This window comes from Coregonus clupeaformis, chromosome 8 (assembly GCF_020615455.1).
Source record: "Coregonus clupeaformis isolate EN_2021a chromosome 8, ASM2061545v1, whole genome shotgun sequence".
NCBI lineage: Eukaryota > Metazoa > Chordata > Actinopteri > Salmoniformes > Salmonidae > Coregonus > Coregonus clupeaformis.
In genome coordinates, this window is record NC_059199.1 from 45,500,424 (window position 1) to 45,518,574 (window position 18,151).

Genomic DNA, 18,151 nt, shown 5'->3' on the forward strand with positions numbered 1-18,151 from the left:
CATGCTCAAGTTCTTGTTTTTTTTGTCTTATTTCTTGTTCGTTTAACAACAAAAAAAAGAAATTGCATCTTCAAAGTGGTAGGCATGCTGTGTAAATCAAATGATACAACCCCCCCAAAAATCCATTTTAATTCCAGGTTGTAAGGCAACAAAATAGGAAAAAAGCCAAAAGTGGTGAATACTTTCGCAAGCCACTGTAAAGGCATAGAAACTGTAAATGACTTGGTAAGAGGAAATACATTTATTTCCATGTCAGAATTCAAAAGTAATGTTGGACTGACCAATGTTGATTGTTTCATATACATGCAACATAAAAGTTACATATCACAACATTTCGATTAGAAATGTTTTGGACATCAGAGCAACCTTGAGGGAATCTTATTTGACTCAATAATCCATGCTCTCTGGGAATGCTATAATGTGCGGAAGTTGTGGGACGGAGCTAGAAAGTTGGCTGTCAAAAGTATTACAATGTAAACGTACTTTTAATCCGTCTGTCTGCATATTTCAAGACATGGCATATGGGGGTGTAGTGAGATACCCGATGGGTTGAACGATTCTCTTCTTATCACTCACCTTGAAAAAACGTATACTAAAAACGTGGAAATCAATCAATCCGCCATCATTAACACAATGGAAAAATCGAATGATTTATTATTTCAATATTGAAAGTGCGTAGGCTACGGAGCAAAAAAAATTGTGCAGTTTCAGGCCATGTGGCGGAAAGTGATGCTGGCGCTGGAGATGTTTGGGGGGTGTGCTAGTGGGTCTGGGCAGGTGTGATGTAGTTGATGTTTCTATGATGTTATCGTTTGTATGTGTATGTTTTGTATCGTTTATAAAATATAAAAATAAAAAGGAAATAAATGCTTAGGTGGCCCGCCTAAGGATTTCAATGGCAGAAAAATCCCTGCAGTACACACATTCTAAATCATTGACGATGACATACAAAAAAGTCTAGGACACATTCCAAGTGTTTTAATATATAAACTAAGCAAAAAAAAAGAAACGTCCCTTTTTCAGGACCCTGTCTTTCAAAGATAATTTGTAAAAATCCAAATAACTTCACAAATCTTCATTGTAAAGCGTTTAAACACTGTTTCCCATGCTTGTTCAATGAACCATAAGCAATTAATGAACATGCACCTGTGGAACGGTCGTTAAGACACTAACAGCTTACAGACGGCAGGCAATTAAGGTCACAGTTATGAAAAGTTAGGACACTATATAGGCCTTTCTACTGACTCTGAAAAACACCAAAAGACAGATGTCCAGGGTCCCTGCTCATCTGCGTGAACGTGCCTTAGGCATGCTGCAAGGAGGCATAAGGACTGTAGATGTGGCCAGGGCAATAAATTGCAATGTCCATACTGTGAGAAGCCTAACACAGCGCTAAAGGGAGACAGGACGGACAGCTGACCGTCCTTGCAGTGGCAGACCAAATGTAACAACACCTGCACAGGATCGGTACATCCTTGGTGGAAGAGTGGGGTAACATTTCACAGCAAGGACTGGCAAATCTGGTGCAGTCCATGAGGAGGAGATGCACTGCAGTACTTAATGCAGCTGGTGGCCACACCAGATACTGACTGTTACTTTTGATTTTGAACCCCCCTTTGTTCAGGGACACATTATTCAATTTCTGTTAGTCACAGGTCTGTGGAACTTGTTCAGTTTATGTCTCAGTTGTTGAATATTGTTATGTTCATACAAATATTTACACATGTTAAGTTTGCTGAAAATAAACGCAGTTGACAGTGAGAGGACGTTTCTTTTTTTGCTGAGTATATATGCCATTTAGCAGACACTTTTATCCAAAGCGACTTGCAGTCATGCGTGCATACATTTTAAGTATGGGTGGAATCGAACCCACTACCCTAGCGTTACAAGCGCCATGCTTTACCAACTGAGCTACAAAGGTCCACGTGTTATCACATGAATTACTATGTTTCCATAGCATAGAAGAGCCAACCACATGTTCTGCGCGGTCAGAGCAGTGGCAGGTACCGTGACTGTCTTTTACCTTGTTGACGACTTTCTGTTGCTGGGCGTGTTTCTGTCTGAGGCTGGCCACCTCCCTCCACAGAGCTTCATTCTCACTGGAAAGACAAAGGGGATACTCATTTACAGATCAGTTAATCATTATTTTAAATTGAATGCCACAAATAGCTAATATATTTTACATTTTAGTCATTTAGCAGACGCTCTTATCCAGAGCGACTTACAGTAGTGAGTGCATACATTTTCATACTTTTTTCGTACTAGTCCCCCATGGGAATCGAACCCTGGCGTTGCAAGCGTCATGCTCTACCAACTGAGTCACAAAGGACCACATATACAACTGATGCCCAAGTAGGCCAACTAATCATTTGCCTTCCATTCCCAAACCCATGACATCCTCTTTGGGTAATGTCATGGACGCTTGCTACAATGACCTCAGTCCTTGACATTGTGATGTTGTTTCATACATCATTTGAATAGCCTAATAACCAGATGCAACGCATGTTTGAAATAAATCAAAGAATGACTAATCAATCTCAGAACAGTACATCATCCCTAACTGACCTAAAACTCCACAGTACATGTAGCCAAGATGGGGGAAGGGCAGGAGGGCAAGGGCTTAGACCCTCATCTTTAAGAGCCCCCCATACTGTGGCACGCCTAACGAGGCACAGCATATTTTTTACTGTACTGGTAAAGATTTGAGGAATACTTGAGGCCGTTTATTTTGCTAAGTTAATGGCTATTGAAAGATCTTAGCGCGCTGTGTTTATTCAGCTTTTTTAGTGCAGTCTATAAAGACCCTGCCCCTCCACCTGGCTCTTAAAGCCTGGCTCCCCAGACTACGGTAAAGATGCTTTGTGGGTGTGCTCATGGGCCTGATTCATCCATTGTCCATACACATGGCTTACATTAAATTACATGCCCTGGACTCTGACAAAACCTGGTCCCAGATATGTTTGTGCTGTCCTGCAATCTCCTATGGTCTCTGTCCCACTGGAGTTGATAAGACAGAGCAAACAGTTCTGGAACCAGGCTAGACAACACCTTGATGAATTATGTCAGATTTATTATTCTGGCTCCATCACAAGATGAAGATTTCAGAATCACCTTTAGCTTCGAAGTACATTGAAATGTACCAGGAATGACCTGGTGAAATGGTGCTGCCAAAATAAACAGAATATAAATGTATATATTTCAGGGTTTGATTAGCATTTTAGACTTATGTCTTGATTTAGGTGACTCTCAAAAAGTGCAAATTAAACTATCATAATTTGATCACTCTGCCACAGGAAATTCAAATGGGCCTTGTGATTTACATAAATTCACTGAAAACCCGCAGTTCTCCTCTCTCGATCAAACGTTAAAGCACCAGACAGAATAAATGTCCTACTACATTCAAAAATGTATCTAAATTGCTGCCATACATCAACAACTGTCGTTTTATATAGATGAAAGGGTAGGTAGCATAAACGTAACCACATGTAATATGTGGATTTGTATTAGATTAAGCATCAAAAGTCCCAATGCAAAGTTACACCTAACTTGTCTATTTTTCTAGTTATTACATAAAACTGATCAGAATTACGAAGAATGCCGGAAAAAACATTTACTTGGTGTGACGTAATATGGAGGAACCGGCAAGCCATTCCCTCCAATGTCAACTCCAACAGAAATAATTTAAAATGTATAACTTCAAATTAAACTGAATCAAATGCACTCATCAGTACTGGTTTAAATTACATTTTCAGCTAATTTACAAGCAAATACTTTATGAATTGATTGTTAAAAATCAGATTGCAAGGTTGCTAGCCAACTAGCCTGCTAACTTTACGTTAGCACTGCGTGAGTCAGCCAGTTGCTATCAACACCTAGGTTACAGCTACATTAAAGTAAACCACAGTTTTGGAAATACATAACGCCAGCTAACCAGTTATCAAATAATGTTACCGGTATATGCAGTTCTCTTAGCCAATCTGCTCGCTTCAACCAACAAGTTTTTAGCATTAATCAGTATGGTTTCTTCTTTGTGAATGTATATAGTAGCTCACCAGCACCAACACTTGGTTTGGAATGCAATTACATGCTAGCATGGCTAGTAGCTAACGTTAGCCAGCTGGAACTAGCTAGGTAGCACCAGTTCGCCATATGACGTTGAGAAATAGTGCATTGTGGGTCGTTCCGAAGATATCCGGAAATAAGTTAGTAAATACAGGGAAATAAGTATTTGATCCCCTGCTGATTTTGTACGTTTGCCCACTGACAAAGAAATGATCAGTCTATAATTTTAATGGTAGGTTTATTTGAACAGTGAGAGACAGAATAACAACAAATAAATCCAGAAAAACGCATGTCCAAAATGTTATAAATTGATTTGCATTTTAATGAGGGAAATAAGTATTTGACCCCCTCTCAATCAGAAAGATTTCTGGCTCCCAGGTGTCTTTTATACAGGTAACGAGCTGAGATTAGGAGCACACTCTTAAAGGGAGTGCTCTTAATCTCAGTTTGTTACCTGTATAAAAGACACCTGTCCACAGAAGCAATCAATCAATCAGATTCCAAACTCTCCACCATGGCCAAGACCAAAGAGCTCTACAAGGATGTCAGGGACAAGATTGTAGACCTACACAAGGCTGGAATGGGCTACAAGACCATCGCCAAGCAGCTTGGTGAGAAGGTGACAACAGTTGGTGCGATTATTCGCAAATGGAAGAAACAGAAAATAACGGTAAATCTCCCTCGGCCTGGGGCTCCATGCAAGATCTCACCTCGTGGAGTTGCAATGATCATGAGAACGGTGAGGAATCAGCCCAGAACTACACGGGAGGATCTTGTCAATGATCTCAAGGCAGCTGGGACCATAGTCACCAAGAAAACAATTGGTAACACACTATGCCGTGAAGGACTGAAATCCTGCAGCGCCCGCAAGGTCCCCCAGCTTAAGAAAGCACATATACAGGCCCGTCTGAAGTTTACCAATGGACATCTGAATGATTCAGAGGAGAACTGGGTGAAAGTGTTTTGGTCAGATGAGCCCAAAATCGAGCTCTTTGGCATCAACTCAACTCGCCGTGTTTGGAGGAGGAGGAATGCTGCCTATGACCACAAGAACACCATACCCACCGTCAAACATGGAGATGGAAACATTATGCTTTGGGGGGGTTTTTCTGCTAAGGGGACAGGACAACTTCACTGCATCAAAGGGACGATGGACGGGGTCATGTACTGTCAAATCTTGGGTGAGAACCTCCTTCCCTCAGCCAGGGCATTGAAAATGGGTCGTGGATGGGTATTCCAGCATGACAATGACCCAAAACACACGGCCAAGGCAACAAAGGAGTGGCTCAAGAAGAGGCACATTAAGGTCCTGGAGTGGCCTAGCCAGTCTCCAGACCTTAATCCCATAGAAAACTGTGGAGGGAGCTGAAGGTTCGAGTTGCCAAACATCAGGCTCAAAACCTTAAATGACTTGGAGAAGATCTACAAAGAGGAGTGGAACAAAATCCCTCCTGAGATGTGTGCAAACCTGATGGCTAACTACAAGAAATGTCTGACCTCTGATTGCCAACAAGGGTTTTGCCACCAAGTACTAAGTCATGTTTTGCAGAGGGGTCAAATACTTATTTCCCTCATTAAAATGCAAATCAATTTATAACATTTTTGACATGCGTTTTTCTGGATTTATTTGTTGTTATTCTGTCTCTCACTGTTCAAATAAACCTACCATTAAAATTATAGACTGATCATGTCTTTGTCAGTGGGCAAACGTACAAAATCAGCAGGGGATCAAATACATTTTTCCCTCACTGTATGTAAAAACACTATGTTTGTAGTTATAGGTAACCAGATCGTGACTACAACTAAGTTACTAAGTCTTTGACCACACAGTGTTGTTACTTTGGTGAGTAAAAACGAATGCTTCCTACTCTTTAATAACACAAGATAGATATATTGGTCTCCACTACGACACATAAGTATATCCCGTAGGCTTCACCTAAACCATAGCCTAATGTAACCTATCAAAACTAATTTCCCGTTAGAAATTAATTATTTGTGTATTTATGTTTAACCAATTCCTCCTGCTGCAGGATTATTTTACTCCAGCGACAAAACTGGTCAAATTAAGATCTCACACCTGTATTCTAGACCTGAAAAATCTAAATCAATCAACATGTACAGTTGAAGTCGGAAGTTTACATACACCTTAGCCAAATACATTTAAACTCAGTTTTTCACAATTCCTGACATTTAATCCTAGTAGAAATTCCCTGTCTTAGGTCAGTTAGGATCACCACTTTATTTTAAGAATGTGAAATGTCATAATAATAGTAGAGAGAATGGTTTATTTCAGCTTTTATTTCATTCATCACATTCCCAGTGGGTCAGAAGTTTACATACACTCAATTAGTATTTGGTAGCATTGTCTTTAAATTGCTTTTAAGTCAGGTTTGTAGGCCTCCTTGCTCACACACGCTTTTTCAGTTCTGCCCACACATTTTCTATAGGATTGAGGTCATGGCTTTGTGATGGCCACTCCAATACCTTGACTTTGTTGTCGTTAAGCCATTTTGCCACAACTTTGGAAGTATGCTTGGGGTCATTTGGAAGACCCATTTGCGACCAAGCTCTAACTTCCTGACTGATGTCTTGAGATGTTGCTTCAATATATCCACATAATTTTCCTTCCTCATGATGCCATCTATTTTGTGAAGTGCACCAGTCCCTCCTGCAGCAAAGCACCCACACAGCATGATGCTGCCACCCCCGTGCTTCACGGTTGGGATGGTGTTCTTCGGCTTGCAACAACCCCCTTTTTCCTCCAAACATAACAATGGTCATTATGGACAAACAGTTCTATTTTTGTTTCATCAGACCAGAGGACATTTCTCCAAAAAGTACTATCTTTGTCCCCATGTGCAGTTACAAACCGTAGTCTGGCTTTTTTATGGCGGTTTTGGAGCAGTGGCTTCTTCCTTGCTGAGCGGCCTTTCAGGTTATGTCGATATAGGACTTGTTTTACTGTGGATATAGATGATTTTGTACCTGTTTCCTCCAGCATCTTCACAAGGTCCTTTGCTGTTGTTCTGGGATTGATTTTCACTTTTTGCACCAAAGTACGTTCATTTCTAGGAGACAGAACGCGTCTCCTTCCTGAGCGGTATGACGGCTGTGTGGTCCCATGGTGTTTATACTTGCGTACTATTGTTTGTACAGATGAACGTGGTACCTTCAGACATTTGGAAATTGCTCCCAAGGATGAACCAGATTTGTGGCGGTCTACAATTTTTTTTCTGAGGTCTTGGCTGATTTCTTTTGATTTTCCCATGATGTCAAGCAAAGAGGCACTGAGTTTGAAGGTAGGCCTTGAAATACATCCACAGGTACACCTCCAATTGACTCAAATGATGTCAATTAGCCTACCAGAAGCTTCTAAAGCCATGACATCATTTTCTGGAATTTACCAAGCTGTTTAAAGGCACCGTCAACTTAGTGTATGTAAACTTCTGACCCACTGGAATTGTGATACAGTGAATTATAAGTGAAATAATCTGTCTGTAAACAATTGTTGGAAAAATTACTTGTGTCATGCACAAAGTAGATGTCCTAACCGACTTGCCAAAACTAGTTTGTTAACAAGAAATTTGTGGAGTGGTTGAAAAACAAGTTTTAATGACTCCAACCTAAGTGTATGTAAACTTCCGACTTCAACTGTAGGCCTAGCTTTCTAGGACAAAATGAAACATACATTTGCTGATTATCATAGCTTAGGCCTTACAACCTGGCATTGTTATGGAGTAATGCATGTTAACCTTAAGAACTTCCAGTACACAGATGTGGTATTAAAACAGAGACTGAACGAGGGTTGAAGGACGTGTGTACTGGGGGTGTCATCTGAGTGCTACAAGGCCTTCATACTCCTGACATGGAAAAGAGAGGTGCTTTATCAGTGTTTATAGACTATCAGTGGTACCTGCTGCCTTGTAAACCCACCCTGCCCTGTAAAAGCAGGCTGCGCCAAAAAAGCCCACTATCTGTGCTGACCTCCCTGTGGGGCAGATGAACAGGGTTTATAGAGGCAGGTGTAGATGCCTCCAAGTGGATGGGGTCATCACTGACCCCCGCGAACCCAACCCTCCCTAGACCCCCCATCCCCACCCTGAAACACCACTCTGACCAATACTCAGAGGGATTATTTGACATGTGAAAGTCATCAGATAATCGGAAACACACCTATAACTTTTTGGACTGTCAGATTTGTCAGAGTGTCAGAGGGGAGGTGCGCAGGTGTGAAAATAGCAATATGGTAATAGAGAAGAATCCATTTTTATAAGTAAGAGAGATTCTTGTCTCGTTTTATTGAGAGCCACCCACCTCGGGTGATGGACAGCAATCGTATTTGAGTGATATATCTTAATCTAAAGATATGGATCGAACAGGCATGTTGGATAAAACAGATTGGATAAAACAAGGTAAATAATCCCATCTTTTTGCACTCTCCTATTCTAAGAGGACATGGTGAGGTGAAAGACATGGAGAGAGACTGTCATGCCGTGCGGATGGACACGATGAATAAGGTCATAATTAAATCTGCCCTGCGTATTGCATCATGGTACCATGAAGAAAAAGTCTGGTTTGTGAACATATGTTTGGGACAGAAGAGAAAGCCCTCGGTGGCAATGAAGAGTCCAAGGGTCCAGCTGGAGAATCCAAGTGTGTGTGTGTGTGTGTGTGTGTGTGTGGAGGAAGGATTGTATTAATGATGTGGGGCCTGACATGCACCCTGACGGCTTAAAGGCAGCTGGTGAGCAGCACAACCATATCATCCCAGCTGCATGAGAGGAACCACTCGGTTTTAGAATGGTGACTAAGCGTCCTGAAACATGAAACACCATTATATTGTCCCAGTGGGGTGCATTGACACAACCCAATGGGTTATCCCATAACTGTTAAAAAAATGGAAACTTAACTTTGAACCACATTTGATCAAGACATCTATAATGAGTAGACACGCTAACTAACCAGACTGGGATACAATGAATTATCCCCACATCAATACTGCTACAAACATGGAACTCAGTCTGAACCACAACTGATCTAGTATGGTCCCAGATCGGTTTGTGCATTTGCCTACTCCATTGTCAAGTCAAACATGGCATGACAATTCCATAAGGGGTTAGTAAGAGGCTAGAGCAGAAACAGACTGGCACCCAGGCTACAACTTATAAAGTCATCCAGAAAAAGTACACGCAGAAGTAACCCTGAACCTATCCTAAACTACAGCCGGATAAAAACTAGAAAAAGAAGGTCCAACTCTCCACGGCTGCAGTTCAACCACCATTAAAAACTCTACTTTATATCACTAGATGTGCACACTTAATCAGAAAAAAATATATATATATAGCGTGAAAGTGTTCATTTGGGACAGCTCTGTGGATTCAAACAGCACACTGACTCCCGCATGTATATTTCAGCCTCTGACAGGTCTCTAAGAATTCTGGCTCTAGCAGCCTAATCACCAGCTTTAAATAAACTGGTTTACACCACCTTAATGCAGCATGCTAGGCTACGGCAGCCCTATGGGGACACAATATGGATGCTTGCTAATTTACCAACACAGCAGGAAAGGGTGAGCGAGAGAGAATCTTATTGTGTGGAACTGAGAGGCTAAGCTGGGGGAGGAATGTTTTTGGCTCGTTCAAGGGGTAGTCAATTCTGAAAATGTTTTACAATTTTGTATTTACAGTGCCTTTGGAAAGTATTCAGACCCCTTGACTTTTTCCACATTATGTTACGTTACAGCCTTATTAAAAAATAGATTAAATAAATACAAATCCTCATCAATCTACACACAATAACCCATAATGACAAAACAAAAATTGTTTTTGATTTTTCTGCAAATTTATAAAAAATTAAAAACAAATACTTTATTTACATAAGTATTCAGACCCTTTGCAATGAGACTCGAAATTGCGCTCAGGTGCATCCTGTTTCTGTTGATCATCCTTGAGATGTTTCTACAACTTGATTGGAGCCCACCTGTGGTAAATTCAATTGATTGGACATGATTTGGAAAGCCACACACCTGTCTATATAAAGGTCCCACAGTTGACAGTGCATTTCAGAGCAAAGTCCAAGCAATGAGGTCGAAGGAATTGTTCGTAGAGCTCCGAGACAGGATTGTGTCGAGGCAGAGATCTGGGGAAGGGTACCAAAACATTTCTGCAGCACTGAAGGTCCCCAAGAACACAGTGGCCATCATCATTCTTAAAAATGGAAGAAGTTTGGAACCACCAAGACTCTTCCTAGAGCTTGCCGCCCGGCCAAACTGAGCAATCGGGGGAGAAGGGCCATGGTCAGGGAGGTGACCAAGAACCCAATGGTCACTCTGACAGAGCTCCAGAGTTCCTCTATGGAGATGGGAGAACCTTCCAGAAAGACAACCATTTCTGCAGCACACCACCAATCAGCCCTTTATGGTAGAGTGGCCAGATGGAAGCCAATCCTCAGTGTAAGGCACATGACAGCCTGCTTGGAGTTTGCCAAAAGGCACCTAAAGACTCTCTGACCATGAGAAAGAAGATTTTCTGGTCTGATGAAACCAAGCTTGAACTCTTTGGCCTGAATGCCAAGTGTCACGTCTGGAGGAAACCTGGCACCACACCTACGGTGAAGCATGGTGGTGGCAGCATCATGCTGTGTGGATGTTTTTCAGCGGCAGGGACTGGGAGACTAGTCAGGATCGAGGGAAAGATGAACGGAGCAAAGTACAGAGCGATCCTTAATGAAAACCTGCTCCAGAGCGCTCAGGACTTCAGACTGGGGCGAAGGTTCACCTTCCAACAGGACAACGACCCTAAGCAAACAGCCAAGACTATGCAGGAGTGGCTTCGGGACAAGTATCTGAATGTCCTTGAGTGGCCCAGCCAGAGCCCGGACTTGAACCCGATCGAACATCTCTGGACGGACCTGAAAATAGCTGTGCAGCAACACTCCCCATCCAACCTGACAGAGCTTGAGAGGATCTGCAGAGAAGAATGGGAGAAACTCCCCAAATACAGGTGTGCCAAGCTTGTAGTGTCATACCCAAGAAGAATTGAGGCTGTAATCGCTGCCAAAGGTGCTTCAACAAAGTACTGACTAAAGGGTCTGAATACTTATGTAAATGTTATATTTCATTTTCAGTTTTATTTTATAAATTTGCAATAAAATCTAAAAACCAGTTTTTGCTTGGTCATTATGGGGTATTGTGTGTAGATTGATGAGGTCAAAAAATATTTAATTTATTTTAAAGTAAGGCTGTAACGAAACAAAATGTGGGAAAAGGTCAAGGGGTCTGAATACTTTCCGAATGCACTGAATGTGGATTTGGGGGTTGTGCTTTGCACTATGCTTGTCAGACCTTCTATTGATTTTGTTCCTTTCAATTTATTAGTTAAGACGAGTCAACCGTCCAATATGCACAAGAATTAATCAGAATAGGAATCAGAATGTGCTTCTCAACGTTTCACTTACTGCTTCATGGCGATGATTTTGGAGTCTATGGTCTCCTGCTTGCCCTTTATGTGCTGAACGTTGGTCAGAATTTTTGAGACATCGTCTGAGCTCATCTTAAGCTCATCATGTTTAACATTGGACACCTGAGGGGGAGGGAGAACATGACGAAATGGTTAAAGCAAACTGTTAAAGCAAAGAAAACTGTTAAAGTGAGGAGGGAAAAAGTTCAAAACAAGCCTTCAGTGTAGGCCTTGGCCCCGACTTGAACCCTGAGGGATAGACAATGGAAACGCAATGAAAAGAGTGTATGATTCGGTATTCCGTTTTTAGCCTGAACTGGTCAGTTGGCCCGAGGCAGACTATATCAAGGTGCAGATGGAAACAGCTGTAAATCAGTGGACTGAGTGGAGCAGAAAGTGACTGCATTTAAGGGTCAGGCAACATCAGATCACGAGCTCCCTGGCCTGCCTTCTCTAATCCACCCATCCCCAGCTGGCAGGCTCCACAGAGACCACTAGATTAGCTCAATCTGTCCCGCGAGCAGAGAGGAAGAGCAGGCCAAGCAGGCCATGCACTGGGAGCACATGCTGTCATTCTGACATGCCGTATGTCTGAGGAGCATCCCAATGGGTCTTCTCTATGGGGAGTTTTACTGAGGATTTCCATGTGTGTTTTCTACAGGGAGTTGGCTACATAGTTCTGACTATAAATGTAATATATTTGTAATAATTTCTTAACTAATATTGTTTGGGCATTGTAAAGCCTATTTAAAACACTGTTCGGAGTTGAGTACGAAGAAACACACTACACATGAATCAGACATATCATGATGATCACCTTATCATTTTGCACTTACATTGTTAACTTTCCGTTTAATATTTTCCAGCAGATGCTCTTGGCCGCGGATGAAGTAGGGATGCTGGAATTCAGTGTCGTCCTTCTCAGGCTTCACCAGGCCGCCCTGCTCAATGTGGACTACTTTGCGGAAGCCGTCTGTAGAAAGAAAAAAAACAACAATTTACAGTTTTGACTAAGGCATACCATTCAATTTCTAGAGATACATGCCAATTACATAGCCTTTATTTTTTGTTTCTGACATTTGCCTGGTTTCTAGGTCACTGTATGCAATCATATCCCCCTAGCCTTTTCAGTCTTAATAAATAACATGCAAGTGGATTACATAACCAAAGATACAAAAAAAAGCACAAGGATTTCACAGTTTAAAAAAAACACATTGTTACATCTACCTCAACTTCTGAGAAATAGCCTCTATAAAAATAAGTCCTTGGTTGAGTCTATTTAAAGGCTCATTATAATATAAGCAAATAATATGCAGAATCTACCGCACACCCAAAACCGATAAGTGAAGGTTCTGGAGGCAAAATGCTAAACTGGAGAAACATAAATAGTATAAGCAAATCAAATTAAGGTACTATTAAGATTTTATTCCATGGCATTGCCATGCTAATGTGTTAAATACATGAATGACAACTCACACATATTGAGCTGGCGCACAAAGCTGGCCATGTTATTGTGTTTAAAATACTTGGGAAGCACCTCCTTGGAGAATCGGCACTGATCAAACACATGGAAGCTGTTGCCATTCTGTAAAGGAAGAACAATAACAGTTAAAGAAATATCGCACAACCCAGGTTTACCTTAGCTAGGCCTTATGTACTGAGCATGTACTAAGAATCAGGTTAAGCTGCCTTGGGTGGCTTACAACAAAGCTAAACAACATTGGGTCTGATAAAGTCTAACTAAACTCTGTGACTTTGGCAAGACTCTGGCATTGGTTTACAGGTTGGATCATTACGAAATACCACATTGGCGATGTAAAGAAACACGACTCCAACACCATCATTAAGTTTGCTGACGACAACAGTGGTAGGCCTGATCACCGACAACAATGAGACAGCCTATAGGGAGGAGGTCAGAGACCTGGCAGTCTGGTGCCAGGATAACAACCTCTCCCTCAATGTGAGCAAGACAAAGGAGCTGATCGTGGACTACAGGAAAAGGCGGGCCGAACAGGCCCCCATTAACATCAAAGGGGCTGTAGTGGAGCAGGTTGAGAGTTTCAAGTTCCTTGGTGTCCACATCACCAACAAACTATCATGGTCCAAACACACCAAGACAGTCATGAAGAGGGCACGACAACACCTTTTCCCCCTCAGGAGACTGAAAAGATTTGGCATGGGTCACCAGATCCTCAAAAAGTTCTACAGCTGCACCTCCGAGTGCATCCTGACCAGTTGCATCGCCGCCTGCTATGGCAACTGCTCGGCATCTGACCATAAGGCGCTACAGAGGGTAGTGCGTACGGCCCAGTACATCACTGAGGCCAAGCTTCCTGCCATCCAGGACCTATATACTAGGCGGTGTCAGAGAAAAGCCCAAAAAATAGTCAGACTCCAGTCACCCAAGTCATAGGCTGTTCTCTCTGCTACTGCATGGCAAGCGGTACCGGAGCACCAAGTCTAGGACCTAAAGGCTCATTCACAGCTTCTACCCCCAAGCCATAAGACTGCTGAACAATTACTCAAATGGCCACCCGGACTATTTACATTGACCCTCAGGCCTCTACTATACTACCACATATCATTAACACAAATTCCATGTGTACGTGTGTATAGTGCGTATATTATTGTGTGTTTGTATGCATGTGTCTATGTTTGTGTTGCTTCACAGTCTCCGCTGTTCCATAAGGTGTATTTTTATCTGTTTTTTAAAAACTAATTTTACAGCTGGCATGAGTTACTTGATGTGGAACAGAGTTCACAATCCAGGGTTACGCCAAGCAATTTAGTCTCCTCAACTTGCTCAATTTCCACATTATTCATTACAAGATTTAGTTGAAGTTTAGGGTTTAGTGAATGATTTGTCCCAAATACAATGCTTTTAGTTTTTGAAATATTTAGGACTAACTTATTCCTTGCCACCCATTCTGAAAATAACTGCAGCGCTTTGTTAAGTGTTGCTGTCATTTCAGTCGCTGTGTTAGCTGACGTGTATAGTGTTGAGTCATCCGCATACATAGACACACTGGCTTTACTCAAAGCCAGTGGCATGTCGTTAGTAAAGATTGACAAATGTAAGTGGCCTAGACAGCTGCCCTGGGGAATTCCTGATTCTACCTGGATTTTGTTGGAGAGGCTTCCATTAAAGAACACCCTCTGTGTTCTGTTAGACAAGTAACTCTTTATCCACAATATAGCAGAGGGTGTAAAGCCATAACACATCAGCTTTTTCAGCAACAGACTATGATCGATAATGTCAAAAGCCGCACTGAAGTCTAACAAAACAGCCCCCACAATCTTTTTTATCATCAATTTCTCTCAGCCAATCATCAGTCATTTGTGTAAGTGCTTGTTGAATGTCCTTACCTATAAGCGTGCTGAAAGTACAGTGAGGGAAAAAAGTATTTGATCCCCTGCTGATTTTGTACATTTGCCCACTGACAAAGAAATTATCAGTCTAGAATTTTAGTGGTAGGTTTATTTGAACAGTGAGATACAGAATAACAACAAAAAAATCCAGAAAAACGCATGTCAAAAATGTTATAAATGGATTTGCATTTTAATGAGGTAAATAAGTATTTGACCCCCTCTCAATCAGAAAGATTTCTGGCTCCCAGGTGTCTTTTATACAGGTAACGAGCTGAGATTAGGAGCACACTCTTAAAGGGAGTGCTCTTAATCTCAGTTTGTTACCTGTATAAAAGACACCTGTCCACAGAAGCAATCAATCAATCAGATTCCAAACTCTCCACCATGGGCAAGACCAAAGAGCTCTCCAATGATGTCAGGGACAAGATTGTAGACCTACACAAGGCTGGAATGGGCTACAAGACCATCGCCAAGCAGCTTGGTGAGAAGGTGACAACAGTTGGTGCGATTATTCGCAAATGGAAGAAGTACAAAAGCACAGTCAATTTCCCTCAGCCTGGGGCTCCACGCAAGCTCTCAACTCGTGGAGTTGCAATGATCACGAGAACGGTGAGGAATCAGCCCAGAACTACACGGGAGGATCTTGTCAATGATCTCAAGGCAGCTGGGACCATAGTCCACAAGAAAACAATTGGTAACACACTACGCCGTGAATAACTGAAATCCTGCAGCGCCCGCAAGGTCCCCCTGCTCAAGAAAGCACATATACAGGGCCATCTGAAGCTTGCCAATGAACATCTGAATGATTCAGAGGAGAACTGGGTGAAAGTGTTGTGGTCAGATGAGACCAAAATGGAGCTCTTTGGCATCAACTCAACTCGCCGTGTTTGGAGGAGGAGGAATGCTGCCTATGACCCCAAGAACACCATCCCCCACTGTCAAATATGGAGGTGCACACATTATGCTTTGGTGGTGTTTTTCTGCTAAGGGGACAGGACAACTTCACCGCATCAAAGGGACGATGGATGGCGCCATGTACCGTCAAATCTTGGATGAGAACCTCCTTCCCTCAGCCAGGGCATTGAAAATGGGTCGTGGATGGGTATTCCAGCATGACAATGACCCAAAACACACGGCCAAGGCAACAAAGGAGTGGCTCAAGAAGAAGCACATTAAGGTCCTGGAGTGGCCTAGCCAAAATCTGTGGAAGGAGCTGAAGGTTTGAGTTGCCAAACGTCAGCCTCGAAACCTTAATGACTTGGAGAAGATCTGCAAAGAGGAGTGGAACAAAACCCCTCCTGAGATGTGTGCAAACCTAGTGGCCAACTACAAGAAACGTCTGACCTCTGTGATTGCCAACAAGGGTTTTGCCACCAAGTACTAAGTCATGTTTTGCAGAGGGGTCAAATACTTATTTCCCTCATTAAAATGCAAATCAATTTATAACATTTTTGACAAATCCAGTTTTTCTGGATTTGTTGTTATTCTGTCTCTCACTGTTCAAATAAACCTACCATTCAAATTATGGACCGGTCTTGTCTTTGTCAGTGGGCAAACGTACAAAATCAGCAGGGGATCAAATATTTTTTCCCTCACTGTATAAAATGATTCATTAGGAGTGGCAACATCGTCCGCTATTATACTCCTATTATTTCCTATCCAAGTTGTCAGACCCTGGTAACTTGTCATTCTTGATTAACAATAATACTTGTCACCTCTTCCACTTACTTTACGGAATTCAAAATTACAATACTTGTCTTTCATAATTTGGTCAGATATACTTGGATGTAGTGTCAGCGTTTGTTGCTGGCATGTCCTGCCTAAATTTGCTAATCTTGCCAATGAAAAGATCAGGTGCATCCTGTTTCCATTGATCATCCTTGATATGTTCCTACAACTTGATTGGAGTTCACCTGTGGTAAATTCAACTGATTGGACATGATTTGGAAAGCCACACACCTGTCTATATAAGGTCCCACAGTTGACAGTGCATGTCAGAGCAAATACCAAGCCATGAGGTTGAAGAAATTGTCCGTAGAGCTCCGAGACAGAATTGTGTCGAGGCACAGATCTGGGGAAGGGTACCAAAAAGTTGGAACCACCAAGACTCTTCTTAGAGCTGGCCGCCCGACCAAACTGAGCACTCGGGGAGAAGGGCCTTGATCAGGGAGGTGACCAAGAACCCGATGGTCACTCTGACAGAGCTCCAGAGTTCCTCTGTGGAGATGGGAGAAACTTCTAGAAGGACAACCATCTCTGCAGCACTCCACTAATCAGACCTTTGCGGTAGAGTGGCCACTCCTCAGTAAAAGGCACATGACAGCCCGCTTGGAGTTTGCCAAAAGGCACCTAAAGTACTCTCAGACCATGAGAAACAAGATTATCTGTTCTGATGAAACGAAGATTGAACTCTTTGGCCTGAATGCCAAACGTCACGTCTGGAGGAAATCTGGCACCATCCTTACGGTGAAGCATGGTGGTGGCAGCATCATCATGCTGTGTGTATGTTTTTCAGAGGCAGGGAGACTAGTTAGGATTGATGGAAAAGATGAATGGAGCAATGTACAGAGATACTTGATGAAAACCTGCACCAGAGCGCTCAGGATCTCAGACTGGGGTGAAGGTTTACCTTCCAACAGGACAACGACCCTAAGCACACAGCCAAGACAACGCAGGAGTGGCTTCGGGACAAGTCTTTGAACGTCCTTGAGTGGCCCAGCCAGAGCCCAGACTTGAACCCGATCGAACATCTCTAGAGACCTGAAAATAGCTGTGCAGCGACGCTCCCCATCCAACCAGAGAGAGCTTGAGAGGATCTGCAGAGAATAATGGGAGAAACTCCCCAAATATAGGTGTGCAAAGCGTCATACCCAATAAGACTAAGCAAAATTTCTAAAAACATGTTTTTGCTTTGTCATTATGGGTTATTGTGTGTAGATTGAGGGGAGGGGAACAATTTAATCCATTTTAGAATAAGGCTGTAACGTAACATGTTGAAAAAGTCAAGGGGTCTGAATACTTTCCGAATGCCCGGTATGTACTGAATAAAAATATAAACTTCAATGTGATTCCAACACCTTTTAAACTGATGGTTCTCTCACAAAAAAAGGTTGCATTATATAGCAAGTAGTGGGCATGTGCTGTCTCGCCAATAGCTCGCAGACACAGTCTAGCCTACATGATGAGATTATTATGGACAAAAGAGCTTGATTATTTTTATTTGTCAAACGGCAGCCAAGCATAGATGATCATGTCACCAGAAT

At 42.3% G+C, this 18,151-nt stretch overlaps 1 protein-coding gene across 3 annotated transcripts in view; it reads right to left on the reverse strand.

Annotated features, from left to right (window-relative positions):
- Positions 1-18,151, reverse strand: part of hsf1 (heat shock transcription factor 1) — a 39,283-nt gene that overhangs the window by 19,428 nt on the left and 1,704 nt on the right. For all 3 annotated transcript variants that reach the window (XM_041883532.2, XM_041883531.2, XM_041883530.2), the window contains exons 2-5: positions 12,996-13,104; positions 12,356-12,492; positions 11,518-11,642; positions 2,024-2,099 (exon numbers count right to left, since the gene is read on the reverse strand). In XM_041883532.2, the coding sequence (XP_041739466.1) occupies positions 2,024-2,099; positions 11,518-11,642; positions 12,356-12,492; positions 12,996-13,104 (447 nt within the window). The remainder of the gene's footprint in view (positions 1-2,023; positions 2,100-11,517; positions 11,643-12,355; positions 12,493-12,995; positions 13,105-18,151) is intronic.